The following is a 13,691-nucleotide window of genomic DNA, read 5'->3' as shown; positions in this document are numbered from 1 at the left end:
TGTCACTCGCTTTTCGCCATTATCAAATCGAAAGTGTTATCTTGCGTTCGAAAGTTGTCGCCATTACAATCGGGAAGGTTTAGCGCTCAGTAACGTCACCTGATTCTTACGGCTCCGCCGAGGATTCAGAGTTGCCGTCGGAAACTCACTCACAGTCACCTCAACCTGTCACTCTCACCAATCGATACCTTGGGCAGGAACAATATCATCAGGAATGACCAAATATTCGCTACTAATTCCCGACGATTACTCAGAAAACAAACATGGTATATTCATCTAGAAACAAAAGAAAGTAATAATCCCCGGCAAGCAACCTTTTTGACCGGCCTATACCTTAACCAAACCAGATCTAAACATTGGCCGCATCTTCCTCACTCCCCCGGCTATACTCGACGCCTCAATTCCTTTCGCCCTTAGAACGCTCGATGCGATCCTTGCCGTATCGCCGTCGCTGCAAACCAGCGTGACAAACCTGCGCTGGAGACCCGCCAAGAGCGCAGCTGAAAACGGTGTTCCCTCGGGACTGAAGATCTTATCCAACTCGAGCCACTGCTCTTCCAGTAGCTTCGGATCGTCAAAGGGACTCGGAGCATCGGTACCACTGCGCGACGAGGATAGCGGGAGGTTGATGGAGTCGGGCAGATGCCACTTGTTGAACTCGGCTGTGGCACGTAGATCGAGCACCATCACGTCCGGCTGCGCTTTCAGTGCTTTCTCTTTATACTTTGGGGTGTCGAGGTCTGAGTCGGAAGAGTCCGAATCCGAGATACCACTGTCGTAGCTGGTGTCGGCTGGTTGGTAGAGGCGTGCAAAGGCATCGACCGGCTCGAGCTCCCAGGTGCCGTCATATCGGTACAGATCAACTTTGTGAAGGTTCTGGAATCGAAAAAGTCAGCACCCACATATCAGCATGAAATCAGTCTCAGTCTCACCTTGTTGGTGATGGGCGGGAAGTGCTCCTCTCCCAGCTTTGTGTAGTACTCATCCATATGTTGATACGGCAGATCACAGCACAGGAAAACACAGTGGATCTCTCCATCCTCGCCAGCAAGGTCATTAAGCTTTCCAGCAGCATTCCGCTTCTCCAGGAAGTTCAAGAGACCCTTCAAGTTAAGCCCTGATGAGGGTCCGCAGATGAGTCCTTCGCGAGACAATTGCAGCGAGAGAAGGAACGAGGGCGGAGATTCGATTTCCTCGATGGTGTCAATGATCTCGCTCCAGGCGAAGCTGTCGCTCAAGAGTGCTTTCGAGCGAGGGCCTGGTACTCGGTCGCCTGCGGCTGTGCAAACTCCTACGATGGTAACGGAAGGCTTGGTTTTTTTGATGTGGGCTCCGATGCCAGCCAATGTACCTGGTTATATCACGCCGTCAGAAACCTCTCGCAGCTATTCACGGGCTATTTAAGACATACCAGAGGTTCCCATCCCAGTGGCGAAGACATTGATGTGTGGAAGCTGGGCCATGATTTGAGGTGCCGTCCACCGACCATGTGCGGCTGGGTTCTACAAAGACTCAGTTAGACGAGAGCCCTCAGCCAAGGAGGGTTACAAATGCGTACATCCGGGCTATTGTACTGGTCAGGATTCAAAATCCCATCGTCGCCCTGCGCGGCAGTCTTGGCCCTCCAGATTCCTCCCCGACTATCTGTTGGGTCTGGCTGGGCAGGTCCTCCAAAGAGGGTACTGAAGACGTGATATGTGAATACATTGCCTAGATCCAGAGGTTGTCCGATTCAACTCACAGGTTCAAGCCAAAGAAGCGCAGAAGTTTCAACTTCGGCTCGCTCGTCTTATTGCTGGCATAGGCGTGGACATCGTCGATTCCGTGGACCGTTCGAGCAATCAGTGCCATCGATATAACTGTCGAACCCGAGCTGAATTCCACTATCCGTTTGGTCTGTGGCGTCACTCCTTTCTGGAGCATGTTGAGTGCTGAATGGAAGAAGCCAGTCAGTAACTAATCGGGGCCACACGGGAGCAGTTGGTGGGAATGCCCGTACCCGGCATCGACTTGACGTTGTTTGCCGGCAGACAACTCATCATCTTTGCGTATATCCGCACACCATCTTGTCGGAATGGGTTCAACCTGTCTGGAATCTCGACGAGCGGTACTGGGGGCTGGAAGTCGGGGTCATAGTATTTGACCAGTGAGTCGCGGCCGGTATAGACGTTGAGAGGGTTTGAGGCCGACATTGTGCTTGTTTACTTGGGACCGAGAAGATGCTGGATGAGGATAGGGAGATGAGGAGATGAGGAGATGAGGAGATGTGGAGATGGGGAGATGGGTCTCCTTTATATTACCGTATGATTTATGCCATTGGTTGCAGGGCTGGACGATCATTGATATGGCCGCAAAATTTCACGACGACCAAATCATTCGCCTACCACGGCCATTCCATGTAATCCGGCTGTTGTGATATACATCAGCCTTAGCGACAAACCTTGAGCCCATTCGAGCGCATTAATTATTTCCAAGTCACACTAAACTCTTGGTCTACATTCTACACTAATACATAGTGCACCCCGACGTCGAATGAGCTGTATAGAGCTAATTGTGAGGCCGTTTCCACTATTCCTGCACGATTCCTTTCTATCAGGCATGGGTTTTCCAGGTACACATACGCAATTACCCAGCAGGGTTCGTCGGCCAAAGGCAGCCTCTTAAAGCGAGCTTATTTTTCACCTCTGTGGGAAGTTACTCGCACAATTCCTCCACCCGTATTACTTCCCTTGTTTACTTCTCCTCGATCTCCTTCCTCAATCATATCGGACTGGAAAGATGCCTGCTCACAGCGAAGATACTCCTTCGCAAACGCCGGGACAGCTGGAGTCGTCGGACCTCGAAGTCGGGAGTCCAGAGAAACTGGACGGGAATCTGTTCAATGAGCAGACCCATTACGTGCCCCCGAGGACCATCATTAAGGTATACTACCGAGCTCGTGGTTAAATGTTCTCCCTCCTGGAAAATGTCGCTGACAGAATGTTACGTTCTCAGATCTTCCTCGCATGTGCCAGTGTGGACATGGTTGCACTGATGGATCAGGTTCGTCCAAAACCCAACCACCTAAATGAAGCACACCCACCCCGAAACGTGGTGGTATTGGCGATGGTGTTTTTGATGCCTGATGGACGGTTAACATATCGATATTACCTACGACTCAGACATCGTTGGCGGCCAGCATGACGATCATCAGTTCCTCCCTGAATGCAGGTCGGCAGGCGTCCTGGATTGCTAATGCATATTTCATCACGTCGACCTCGTTCCAGCTACTCTACGGGCGGCTGTCCGACGTATGGTCCCGCAAACTCGTGCTCTTGGCGGGATTACTCATTTTCTTCCTTGGATCCTTGGCTGCCTCACTGGCTCAGAATGCGATGCAGCTCATCGTCTTCCGAGCCTTTACGGGTATTGGAGGCGGTGGTTTGGCTACCGTCGCCCAGATCATTGTAAGTCGAGTACCTTGATGGGGAGCTATCTATCCATCGTCGGATGTTACCGGTGCTTTTACTGACCTTGGGGGACACAGGTGAGCGATGTCGTTACACTAAGGGAGCGCGGAAAGTATCAGGGAATATTGGTAGGATTCAGAATCTGCATTTCTGATAGCGATATCACGGTTTTGCTAACCCCAACACGGTAATAGGGTGCTGTTGTTGCTCTTTCAAACGGAGTGGGTCCCGTTCTTGGTGGTGCTCTGGCTTCGCAATCAGAAGATTCCTGGTAGGAAAAAGCAACAGACCCCACCTGTTAGATAGAGTGCTGACATTTTACGGCAGGAGATGGATCTTCCGATTGAACATGCCGTTGAGTGTCATATGCGCTCTCTGCTGCATCTTCTTCATGCCGCTACGGAAGGTTGAGGGCAGCTGGAAGAAGTACGTACTTCGATGACAGCCGGCTATGCTCTGAATCAAACTGATACAAACTAAACAGGAAACTAGCAGCCATCGATTTCATCGGGGCAGCCCTTACATTGGCGGGCTCAGCTTTGATCATCGTGCGTACCTGCTTGGCCTATCATCGTGAATGAGCCATAGAGGTTCCCATCTAACGAATTTCTTAGCTCGGACTCACCTGGGCTGGTTCTGAATATCCATGGGACTCCCCGTACGTCATCTCCACGATTGTCGCCGGGGTGGCTGTCTCAGCAATCTTCCTCCTCTGGCAGTGGAAGGGCAGCACGTTCCCGCTGATGCCGTGTGAGTGGCTCCAACACAATTCGACGGCATAACTAATGGGTTCGGCTCAGTGCATATTTTCAAGCAAACCATCGTCATTGGCGGATGCTTCACAATGTTTGTAAACGGATGGAACTTCATCGTACAGATCTATTACATCCCGACCTTCTACCAACTAGCATACGGATACTCCGCCGTCAAATCGGGAGCACTACTGCTTCCGCTCGTACTCGTTCAAAGTACGCCTCTCCTCCGCTTCCAATTCCCCGCATCGGCAAAAAATTCTAACATGGAAACTTTCCGTCACCAGCTTTCAGCAGCACCATCTCGGGGCTAATAGTGACCTGGACCGGCCGCTACCGCGTACGTCGATCCCGCACAAAAGACGCGCCCCCAGGGTGTCCACATAACTAGCCGAAACGAACTGACATGCGGAGTATTTTCAGGAACTAATCCTGGTCGGCTGGATCGTCTGGGCCATTGGCTTGGGCCTATTTTCTACGCTGGACGAGACTTCCGGGCTCGGGAAGCAAATCGGCTACGCACTCTTGACAGGACTCGGAGTGGGCCATACGTTGCAGCCGTATGTTACGCGTTCACAACCCACCCGGGTACCATTCGACATGGCTGATCACTCATGCTAATGCACTTTTCGGTTGGTAGGGCTCTCATTGCGCTTCAGGCCGGGGTGGAGAGAAAGGATATGGCGGTGGTGACGGGTACTCGGAAGTAAGTCTTGCCCCACACTCCGTGCGCCCGGCAACATTAACACACACCGATCACAGCTTCCTCCGAAACCTCGGTGGCACTCTCGGCCTTGCACTCGCGGGAACAATCCTGTAAATACCTCCCGTCTCCCTCCTGCATTCATCATTAACATCTATAGCAACAACACAATCCGCTCTCGACTGGCCCCCCTCGGCTACGACGACACCGCGATCGGCCACATCCTCGACGCCCCCACGTTAGTGCTTTCCCGTGGTGAAGACGACGAAACCCGGATTGCAGTGCTGGCGGCATACCAGCGTGGGTTCAGAGTCATATTCTTGGTGGGTGCATCGCTTGCGGCACTCGCGTTTTTCGTCGCCCTCGCTACTATAAAGCAGATTAATCTGGATAGAGATGATGATGAGGCGCTGAAGAAGGAGGCGGCGAGAGTACTTGCGGAAAAAAAGAAGAGGAAGGAGGGGGAGGCATCCGAGACCAATACGATGTAGAGGTCGGTACTCGGGGGAGTGGGTAGACGGATAGATTATAGATGGGTGGTGAGTTATCTATAGAGAGTCTCTAGAATCATGTAAAAACAATCCAGCGTGTTCCGTTGTCAGCTAATTGACCAGGTGAGGGAGATTTCGCATGAGCTTGATGATGCGCCGGTTTGGTTTATCGTGCAGGAGCGCAGCCGGCGCCGACGGGTACGGGTCGGGCTTACCCGGACATGGTGAATTGCAGATTACCTCGTAGAATTCGGACCGACCGAGCCGAACGATAAACCGGAGGAGCCCGCGTACCAGAAAGTGAGATCGCATGATGCGTGCCACACTAAGCGAGCTATCCAGTGGGAGACCAGCCGAACGAATACCGAGCCGGTCGACCTAGCGACGAAAAAAGGTGGTAGATACATACTAGCACTGTCCATCTTCCTTACCGGCGGTCCGGCGCGAGGGGCGATATGTAGGATACCGGCTCGCGGTGGGCTGGGTAAATGCCCGTCGTGAAGAGGCGACAGATTGATTATCAATCCGAGACAGACTACCAACCCCACTGGGGAGGAATTCAAGTTTCAACGGAAACTTCTGTACGTTGCCCCCGACTAAATCTGAAGAAATGCGGGGAAATGGCCGATCCGAGGCCGAAAATGCTTGGACACCCCCCCGCGTTTACATAAAGCGCCGACGATGCCCCACAGATGTAGCATCAAATTGCCAAACCACCGTCCTAAGTTCTCAACATCACACTCAAAATGGCCCTATCATTCCGCGCCGCTCTCGGGATTCAGCCTTCGCAGCCAACGCTGCAGGACAGCGTCCTCCTCATCGTCGACGTTCAGAATGAGTTCGCGCCCCCACCCCATGCAATAACGAGCTTCCCCGCAATCTATGATCTCTGGCGCTAATCAACGCGTGAAGATACGCGCGTGGCATCCTCAAGATCACCGACTTCGAGAAGTCGGTTGCCGCAATCGGAGCGCTGCTGGAGCGCTACCGCGCCACTGGCGGCGATGTGATCCATATCCTCCACGACACGCCGGCAGGCGCGCCGCTGTTTACGCCCGGAACCGGCCTCGACGAGGAGTATCCCACTATTGCCCCGAGGGCGGGAGAGAGCGTGGTGCATAAGAATCAGCCGATATCGTTCACTGGTGGATATTCTCTTGAGTTCTCGAGTGCAGTGACATGCAGGATGTGCGAGGGGGACTAACGAACGCGACCGCTAGACACGAATCTGGAGGCACTGATCGAGAAGACTGGGAAGAAGAAGCTCGTCATCGTCGGATACATGGCCCATGTGTGCGTCAGTGGAACTACTCGTGTTGCCTTCGAGAAGGGATACGATGTCACCGTGGTGAAGGATTGTATCGGCGACAGGGACGTTCCTGGTGCGACGGCGGAGGAGCTGGTTAGGGTTGTGCTCGCGGAGCTGGGCGATGCGCTTGCTACAATCTTGAGCAGTGATGAGATCTCTGCTTAAATCTACATATTGTATGTAGATTTTTTTGTTTTTTTGTTTCATCATTATTAGCATGCGGCCAATACAGTAGCTAGACGACCGAAATAAATGTGCTCAAGGGAATAAAGGTCCTTAGGGCTACTGGTAGTTGGTAGCTGGCGGAAACACATGGTGATCGGTTGGGTGATGTTTTAACCTCCAACTTCGAGATGAAAACGCCTGTGTGCTGTAGTAGGAAATAATGAGTAAACATTTCAATGTTGACTGTCAGGGTCATCAACATCTCAGCGCGTCAGGTGAATCCCTCATGTGGGAAGACTGAGTCAACCGGACGTCCCCGTATAACATACGCATGGATCCCTGATGTGCGCTCTTCGGACATCAACAGCTCGACAATCTAATCGATCACCAAATTAATTAACAAATATCGTCAAAACGCCCTCTCGGTTATTCTACCAACTCTCGGGCAACCCTAAAGAAAGCAAAGACGAACAGACTGACAGTTTCACCCACAACTCCGAGAGGCGGGGTTTGCGTCCAAAGTACTTGGTATGGGCGTCAGCGGATACACTGTGGACTGTGCGGCAATAGTTACATCCAGATAAAGTCCAATTAATATGCATCATGGAATTTTACAAGAGTCTCTTTACACCCCATTCCCACCGATGGATTACAGACTGACAAGGATTCACCCATGAAGTATCACTCGACAGTCGAGAAAGTAGGTACATACTTGGCTTTCTCGTTGTTTATAAAGATCCCGCAGACCCATTCCGAGTTAACCATCTGGTGGCATAATATTTCAACGAGCCTAGACCCTAAGTTAGAAACGCCACCAGGGTGAATTCGGCTTGAGTCCAACACTTGATCTCAAAGACAATGGGTGTACTGAAGATATTGTTGCACAGTGGATGCCCCCCACGCGCGCCCTTGCAGAGTGGAAGAACTTCAGGTCTATTTTGTGTTTATCGGTGATTCGGTGGTACTACTGATATTCTCTGTCCACTTCCCAGTTGTCAGGTGCAATTCAGAGTGCGGTCTTGCGTGTTGTGGCTTGTGTGGCTTTCAACCGTGACTGTGGCGGTGGCTGTGGCGTGCTTGGCAAGACACGTCATGCGTCATCAGATGGAATCACTCCGGCTTTCACAGCCACACGCCACCTACACCCACCACCACTGCCTCGTCCCCACCAATCATCCACCATCAGCTACCAGCACTCTCAACGGCCTCAACCAAGTCCGTGCTCTGAAACCTCATAGCACTCCTCCTCGGATCTGTGTCCTCTGGCACTTGCCTACTTCTAAAAGACTGTCCCTCTATCCCTCTGTCCCTGTTAACCCCGCCAGCAAGCTCGGTGCAATCGTTGCTTAGTTCATAGCTTCAAGGTAGCTCCTCCACCATCCACGAGGCCACATCATGGCCTCCTCTTCTCGCAACCCCAAATACACACCACCAGCTTCACCCAGCGGCTCGTTCTACGACCTCTCCGACGACAACGAAGATGACTACAATACCATTACCCACACATCGACTGGTCGGAGTGTGAAGCTCTTATTCTCAAAGTCAAAGGTACCCCGGCTCGTCTCACCATTTTACCACGTCTAGGTAAATAAGCACCTCTTCTCTAACCCCGCACTGTGATAGGTCTATATCCATCCTTCGGCATCGCAGAAAGACAACATTCCAGGCTTCATTGCTCTACTCCAGCAGAAATCCCCCAACGCTAGCGACGCCGCATCGAGCGCTCCCCCGGCATCCTCGATCCTCCTCGCATGGGTCCCAGAGTCTGCCCTCGGCGATGCGTACGATACGTACGTCAAAGTTGACCTGATCGATGCCGACACTCCTCCTCGGCAGTCTTACCTCGTTCCACCTCCGCCGGCTGCATACTCGCCCAATAGCTCGTCGATGGGAAATTATGCTTTCGCTGTGCCTGTGTCGCAGATCTACTCGATGTTGATCCGGCCACCAAATATAGGATGGTGGTGGGGTAGTCTTGTTATCAACTCGCGCTCCGGGGATTCTTTTCCGGCGTTGTTCTTTCACGATTCGGAGTGTGCGAGTACTATTGCCCAGAGCAAGCGGCGTGCGAAGGAAAGCTTTGATCCGTTTGGCGAGGAAGGTGGGTTGTTCTGGGGTGGTGACGAAGTGCTCCGGTGGCTGCGACGGTACGCGAACATCGAGAAGAGTCAAGTGGAGCCTAGCCTTTACCTCGTCGACCCGACGCCCGAAGATTTGGTGTCATTCATCAGCAAGTCGGTAGTGGACAACAATATAGGCGTCGGGAGCTCCTCCTCTGCTACAGCGGGGATGGACCCCATCACCAAGGTTCTGAAAGAAGCACGCTGGAGTCTTCTGGAGCGCTTAACACGAGTGACACAATTTACTCGACGCACGGCCGAGGACATTCTGGACTCACCGAAAGTGCCGCCGCAGGTCAAGAGGCTGTTGAAGAATCCTGACGTTGTCAACATCCAGGAGGAATTTGACTCCGCAAGAATATACCTGGCACGATGGGCAATGGGGATCGCGGAGCAGAGCGAGCGTGAGCAGGCGAGATTGGTGTGGACTAACCGCGATATTATCGAGCTCGAAGACACGGATGTTGGCGAGTTTGAGATTCTGGAGATCGGCGCGGGAATGGACACGGATAAACGAAAACCGGTGTCGTTGGAGGAGTGGAATAAGTGGTTCGATAGCATCGGTCGCCTCTCGATCTCGGTCGAGGAGGTTAAGGAGCGTATTTTCCACAGCGGTATCGAGGAGGGCGCGGCGCGAAAGGAAATATGGCTGTGGCTTTTGGATGTCTATCCTTGGGACTCGACCCGTGACGAGAGGCAGGCTCTCATGAACAGCAAGCGCGACGAATACATCCGCCTTAAGGGCAAGTGGTGGGATGATTTTGAGCGCCGAAATGGTGATGAATACTGGCGCGACCAAAAGAATCGTATCGGTAAGGAGATGATTATCCCCTTTTTTGCTTCCCGATACTGACATGATATAGAGAAGGACGTTCATCGCACGGATCGTAATATCCCCATATTCGCCGGCGAAGATATCCCCCACCCTGATCAAGACTCACCATTCGCCGAGGTCGGAACGAACGTCCACCTCGAGCAGATGAAGGACATGCTGCTCACCTACAACGAATACAACACTACTCTCGGCTATGTTCAGGGCATGTCAGATCTCCTAGCCCCGATCTATGCCGTCATGCAGGACGACGCAGTAGCCTTCTGGGCCTTTGTTGGCTTCATGGAGAGAACGGAGCGTAACTTCCTCCGCGATCAGTCGGGTATGCGGGCACAGCTTGTGGCGTTAGATCACCTCGTACAGCTTTTGGACCCGAAACTGTATCAGCACCTCCAGAGCGCTGACTCGACCAACTTTTTCTTCTTCTTCCGGATGCTTCTCGTGTGGTTTAAGCGTGAGTTTAAATGGGACGATGTTCTTCGCCTCTGGGAGGTGCTGTGGACAAATTATTACAGTAGCCAGTATCATCTCTTTATCGCGCTGGCGATCTTGGAGAGACATAGGGGTGTGATCATGGATCGTGAGTTTCCCGTCGCCCAGCCTCGGAGAGAATATGGGCTGACAGTGGGCTCAGACTTGAAACAATTCGATGAAGTCCTCAAATACGTCAACGAACTCAGCAACACTATCGACCTCAACAGCACCCGTGTACGCGCCGAGGCGCTTTTCCGACGGTTCCAGCGGACAATCGAGACGGTGGACCGCAAGAAGGCGGAGAGCTCGGGACTGCCTAGTCCCGGAAAGAGACCAGTCAGCAGGAAGCTGGGTAGCTCTTCCGCTAATATCACGCCGAGTGCGACGACTACCGGTAGAGACGGCGGAAAGAAACCGAAGGCGGAGATACCGGATATCAGTGAGGATTTGAGGAGACTTCTGTCGAAGGAGGTTGTCAGGCCGTAAATACTGGGGATAGTATGTGATCGTTGTATTTTTTTTGACTTCAGTGTATGTTAGGTTCTCTTCAATTTTCCATTTTGCTAGGGACGGTTGGGCTGGATTCGGGAGGAAGAGGGACGGACTTGTACGGGTGGTGTTTTTTTTTATGTTGAATAGCGCAGGTGTGGATGGGCTTTGGATCGGAATGATACATGTGGAATGAAATGAACTTTTGGGCTACCTATTCATACTGGATCGTTGGGACATGAGCCGTCACTGCATGAAAAGACCGAAAGCCTATGGATCACATTTTACTGAATCAAAACATCACGAAGCCTCCCTTCCACTTCTCAATTGCCTCCCAAATTTCTTGACACATTTCGTAATGCTCCTCCATATTACTCTCATGCGCAGCGTTGTGCTCCGCCAAAGTAACCCAACTCTGGCACCCTTCCCAAGCCATGGTTAAAGGATTGTCATGTTCGCCTGGTTCTCGAGTGAAACAGGTGATCCTAAATGTCTGTGGCTGGAGCACGGGGGTAGCTTAAACAGTCTTCTCGGGCTATCGATAGACAGAGACAATGCAGCATTATAAAGCCTCTACTTCTATTTCTTTGGTATTCTTGTCCATTCCCGCATCACTTCTCCGCTGTACCGACAGTCTCCGCGCTCTCAATCGCCCTCCCCACGACACCCCTACAAATTCCCTCCACGACTCTTCTCCCCACCACGGTCTCGTCGACGATAGCCTGCACCTCGCGCACACCAACACGCCCATACCAGACGCCCCAGCCATCCTCGCCCTCACCGCCCGGGAGGTAGACGACAACATTTCCGGCCCACTTATGCCCGCCGAGATGGGAGCTCCCCGCAACACTCGCTTCTACCCCGCGTTCCCGCAGCACGCGCCGGAACTCCGCAGCAAGCGGCGGGAAGTACGCGCCGCAGCGCGCGTCGCGCGTGTGGTGCGAGCAGATCAGGATTGTGGGTGTCAGGACGCGGTGGATGGGGATGTCGGATGTGCCCGTGGAGGTGCCGGGTGAGGTGAGGAGGCCGAGGGCGGCGGGCCCGGGCGGGAGCGGGAGCCGCGGGATGTAGTAGCCCGCGGGAAAGATGTGGATGCTCCCTTCTCCCACGCCTCCTTCTGCTACAGGCTTCCCCTCCGCGGGAGGAGGTGTCGCCGGTGGTACACTTGAATTTGTAACCATTGATGGCCGCCACGGATCGCCTTGTCGGAGTAGGCCCTTCAGCACCCCCGCCACACCGTTCACGTCGAACTCGATGCGCGAGGTCCAGTCGTCGCGTCCGGTGGAGACAACGATGTGGCTACCGTACCGGGGCATCGTGCCGAGTAGTGGCGTGTCGCGGTCGATGTCGAGGCCGGTGGGATCGCAGGAACATGGTGGCGTTGTTGGCGGGGTGAGTGCTGTTGTAGCGACAGTTTTTAGGTGGGAGGTGGGTGTGGGAGCGGTGGTGGTGGTGGCGGTGGTGGGGACGGGAATACGGGCGGCGAGGGGGCGTGTGGTGGTGGTCGATAGCCGCCGACAGAGGAGACGGGATGGTAGCGAAACGCGCATTTTGGTGGGGTGAATGGCGCTGATGCGTCGCTACTTAAGGCAGGGTCCTCGGCGTCGGGACTCGGAGTTAGACTACAGGGTACCTATTGTATCTCCGCAGAAGTGCTTGCGGAGCATTGTATCTCCGCTCGGCTTACGGATTTGCGGATTTACAATGGGCCACGGAAGAGGTCAGGGAAGGTAGTTCACAACACTGGGAACCTTCATTGGTTCTTTCGTTCGGTATCCTCATTCCAAGGCGACACCTGCTGATCATGGTTATGCGCTGTATACTTCCCCGCCCTGTGCACGCTTCACCGAACTCCTCATAACCGCCCCACTCTCGCTGTTTTCATCTCGAACTTTGATACCCCAAGTCCATAGTTCATTTTCGTGTTTTCGGCAGTTTCGCGTTTAATGGCAAGCCGAATGTCGCATTGCACGGACGAGGGCGTGCGACTAGTAGGCTGAAATTTCGTGGTCCATGCCCATGCCACCGAGTGCAACTGCAAGGGCTTCGCCTACCGTATCTCGGAGGAGTCGTGTAGCGAGTTCAAAATGCGGTTCAGCGGAGTTGGGCGGTGGTATTCTTCAGTACTAGTATTTGCGTCACACATAATCACCAGACGGCCTCGCCGGCCCAGAAGTTGGGGATGCTAGATATCAGCCACTCTCGTGAAACATCGACTCCTGGCGAAATGGAGCTGAAATTAGTGAAGCCATACTTTGTAAGTTATGGGAGAGATGGATGCCGTTGTGATTGTACGGATGAAACTTCATGGAAGATATGAGATGTGGTAGGGAGCGTAAGGTTTTACTATGGAAGAAGGGGGGTAAAGGAACCTGTGGATTTCGAGTCGAATACGGAGGTTGGTATGTAGAACTTGTCTGCTCGCTTGGGACGACTAAGTATAGGTAGGCCACCGTGCCCCGCATCCCACGACCGCAACAACCCAGACAACATCCACTTATGGCAGCTATATGCCCGGGAAAAGGGTACAGGAGACCCGAACGGACCGTAGCGAACGAAGGTGCGGATGAGAGCGACGTCAGTGAGGGTGGATGATAGTGGGAATGGCGATGAGTGCGTGGGTGGATGGGAAGAGAGCGAGAACATGGGCGGGCACGGTAGGGACGAATGATTTTACATGAAAAATCCCTCCTCCGTGACGCATAACGCCCAGCCTTTACGCTCCCTAGGTACTGTATAGGTAGTACGTCCGGAACCGCTCTACCGACAAGGCGGCGACTTACACTTAGAATAATACCGTGCCATTTGGGTGCGTACCGAGTGAGTGCTGAGTGATTCCCAAACACCGAGGGACGAGTCGTGACTACGGTGCTATCGCTGGCGCGGGCAAGACGTCAGCACCGCGCC

The 13,691-nt window shown here is 53.2% G+C and overlaps 5 protein-coding genes across 5 annotated transcripts; 3 read left to right on the top strand and 2 right to left on the bottom strand.

The window, feature by feature from the left end:
• Positions 1-209: 209 nt before the first annotated feature.
• BZA05DRAFT_393156 (cysteine synthase B) lies at positions 210-2,379 on the bottom strand. Its single transcript, XM_051483188.1, has 6 exons — positions 2,000-2,379; positions 1,742-1,931; positions 1,559-1,682; positions 1,412-1,502; positions 933-1,351; positions 210-876 (listed from the first exon to the last, which is right to left on the bottom strand). Exons 1-6 carry the CDS (start codon positions 2,190-2,192, stop codon positions 328-330), a joined length of 1,566 nt encoding a protein of 521 aa, XP_051341416.1. The 5' UTR covers positions 2,193-2,379; the 3' UTR covers positions 210-327.
• Positions 2,380-2,778: 399 nt separating this feature from the next.
• On the top strand, positions 2,779-5,395 carry BZA05DRAFT_443598 (major facilitator superfamily domain-containing protein; the record flags this gene model as incomplete). Its single annotated transcript, XM_051486853.1, has 14 exons — positions 2,779-2,922; positions 2,995-3,042; positions 3,162-3,446; positions 3,527-3,577; positions 3,644-3,720; positions 3,777-3,875; positions 3,934-3,997; positions 4,064-4,199; positions 4,250-4,417; positions 4,489-4,541; positions 4,625-4,761; positions 4,842-4,907; positions 4,964-5,017; positions 5,065-5,395. The coding sequence occupies 14 exons, from the start codon at positions 2,779-2,781 to the stop codon at positions 5,393-5,395; spliced, it is 1,713 nt and encodes a 570-aa protein (XP_051341415.1).
• Positions 5,396-5,929: 534 nt separating this feature from the next.
• BZA05DRAFT_254580 (Isochorismatase-like protein) lies at positions 5,930-7,073 on the top strand. The gene is made up of 3 exons (XM_051480070.1): positions 5,930-6,233; positions 6,308-6,540; positions 6,616-7,073. Exons 1-3 carry the CDS (start codon positions 6,142-6,144, stop codon positions 6,867-6,869), a joined length of 579 nt encoding a protein of 192 aa, XP_051341414.1. The 5' UTR covers positions 5,930-6,141; the 3' UTR covers positions 6,870-7,073.
• Positions 7,074-7,812: 739 nt separating this feature from the next.
• Positions 7,813-11,001, top strand: BZA05DRAFT_393110 (rab-GTPase-TBC domain-containing protein). Its single transcript, XM_051483187.1, has 4 exons — positions 7,813-8,417; positions 8,493-9,801; positions 9,853-10,401; positions 10,456-11,001. Exons 1-4 carry the CDS (start codon positions 8,265-8,267, stop codon positions 10,779-10,781), a joined length of 2,337 nt encoding a protein of 778 aa, XP_051341413.1. The 5' UTR covers positions 7,813-8,264; the 3' UTR covers positions 10,782-11,001.
• Positions 11,002-11,322: 321 nt separating this feature from the next.
• BZA05DRAFT_393109 (Sucraseferredoxin-like protein) lies at positions 11,323-12,326 on the bottom strand. The gene has a single exon (XM_051483186.1). It carries the CDS (start codon positions 12,098-12,100, stop codon positions 11,396-11,398), a length of 705 nt encoding a protein of 234 aa, XP_051341412.1. The 5' UTR covers positions 12,101-12,326; the 3' UTR covers positions 11,323-11,395.
• Positions 12,327-13,691: the final 1,365 nt, after the last annotated feature.

Source organism: Tricharina praecox (genome assembly GCF_024521635.1).
Source record: "Tricharina praecox strain CBS 144465 chromosome Unknown BZA05scaffold_7, whole genome shotgun sequence".
In the NCBI taxonomy this organism is placed as follows: domain Eukaryota; kingdom Fungi; phylum Ascomycota; class Pezizomycetes; order Pezizales; family Pyronemataceae; genus Tricharina; species Tricharina praecox.
Note: the sequence above shows the minus strand (reverse complement) of the source record. Positions and strands in the feature narration are given on the sequence as shown.

What these genes read in the sequence shown, in the direction of transcription:
- BZA05DRAFT_393156 (XM_051483188.1), bottom strand. Translation starts at nt 2,192, where the DNA reads ATGTCGGCCTCAAACCCTCTCAACGTCTATACCGGCCGCGACTCACTG. An exon ending in ACCAGTACAATAGCCCGGAT is followed by an intron (nt 1,503 to 1,558) that starts GTACGCATTTGT and finishes GAGTCTTTGTAG; the next exon opens with AACCCAGCCGCACATGGTCG. An exon ending in CACTGGGATGGGAACCTCTG is followed by an intron (nt 1,352 to 1,411) that starts GTATGTCTTAAA and finishes TGATATAACCAG; the next exon opens with GTACATTGGCTGGCATCGGA.
- BZA05DRAFT_254580 (XM_051480070.1), top strand. Translation starts at nt 6,142, where the DNA reads ATGGCCCTATCATTCCGCGCCGCTCTCGGGATTCAGCCTTCGCAGCCA. An exon ending in ATCGTCGACGTTCAGAATGA is followed by an intron (nt 6,234 to 6,307) that starts GTTCGCGCCCCC and finishes CAACGCGTGAAG; the next exon opens with ATACGCGCGTGGCATCCTCA. An exon ending in TCAGCCGATATCGTTCACTG is followed by an intron (nt 6,541 to 6,615) that starts GTGGATATTCTC and finishes CGCGACCGCTAG; the next exon opens with ACACGAATCTGGAGGCACTG.
- BZA05DRAFT_393110 (XM_051483187.1), top strand. Translation starts at nt 8,265, where the DNA reads ATGGCCTCCTCTTCTCGCAACCCCAAATACACACCACCAGCTTCACCC. An exon ending in TCTTATTCTCAAAGTCAAAG is followed by an intron (nt 8,418 to 8,492) that starts GTACCCCGGCTC and finishes GCACTGTGATAG; the next exon opens with GTCTATATCCATCCTTCGGC. An exon ending in TAGGGGTGTGATCATGGATC is followed by an intron (nt 10,402 to 10,455) that starts GTGAGTTTCCCG and finishes CAGTGGGCTCAG; the next exon opens with ACTTGAAACAATTCGATGAA.
- BZA05DRAFT_393109 (XM_051483186.1), bottom strand. Translation starts at nt 12,100, where the DNA reads ATGCCCCGGTACGGTAGCCACATCGTTGTCTCCACCGGACGCGACGAC.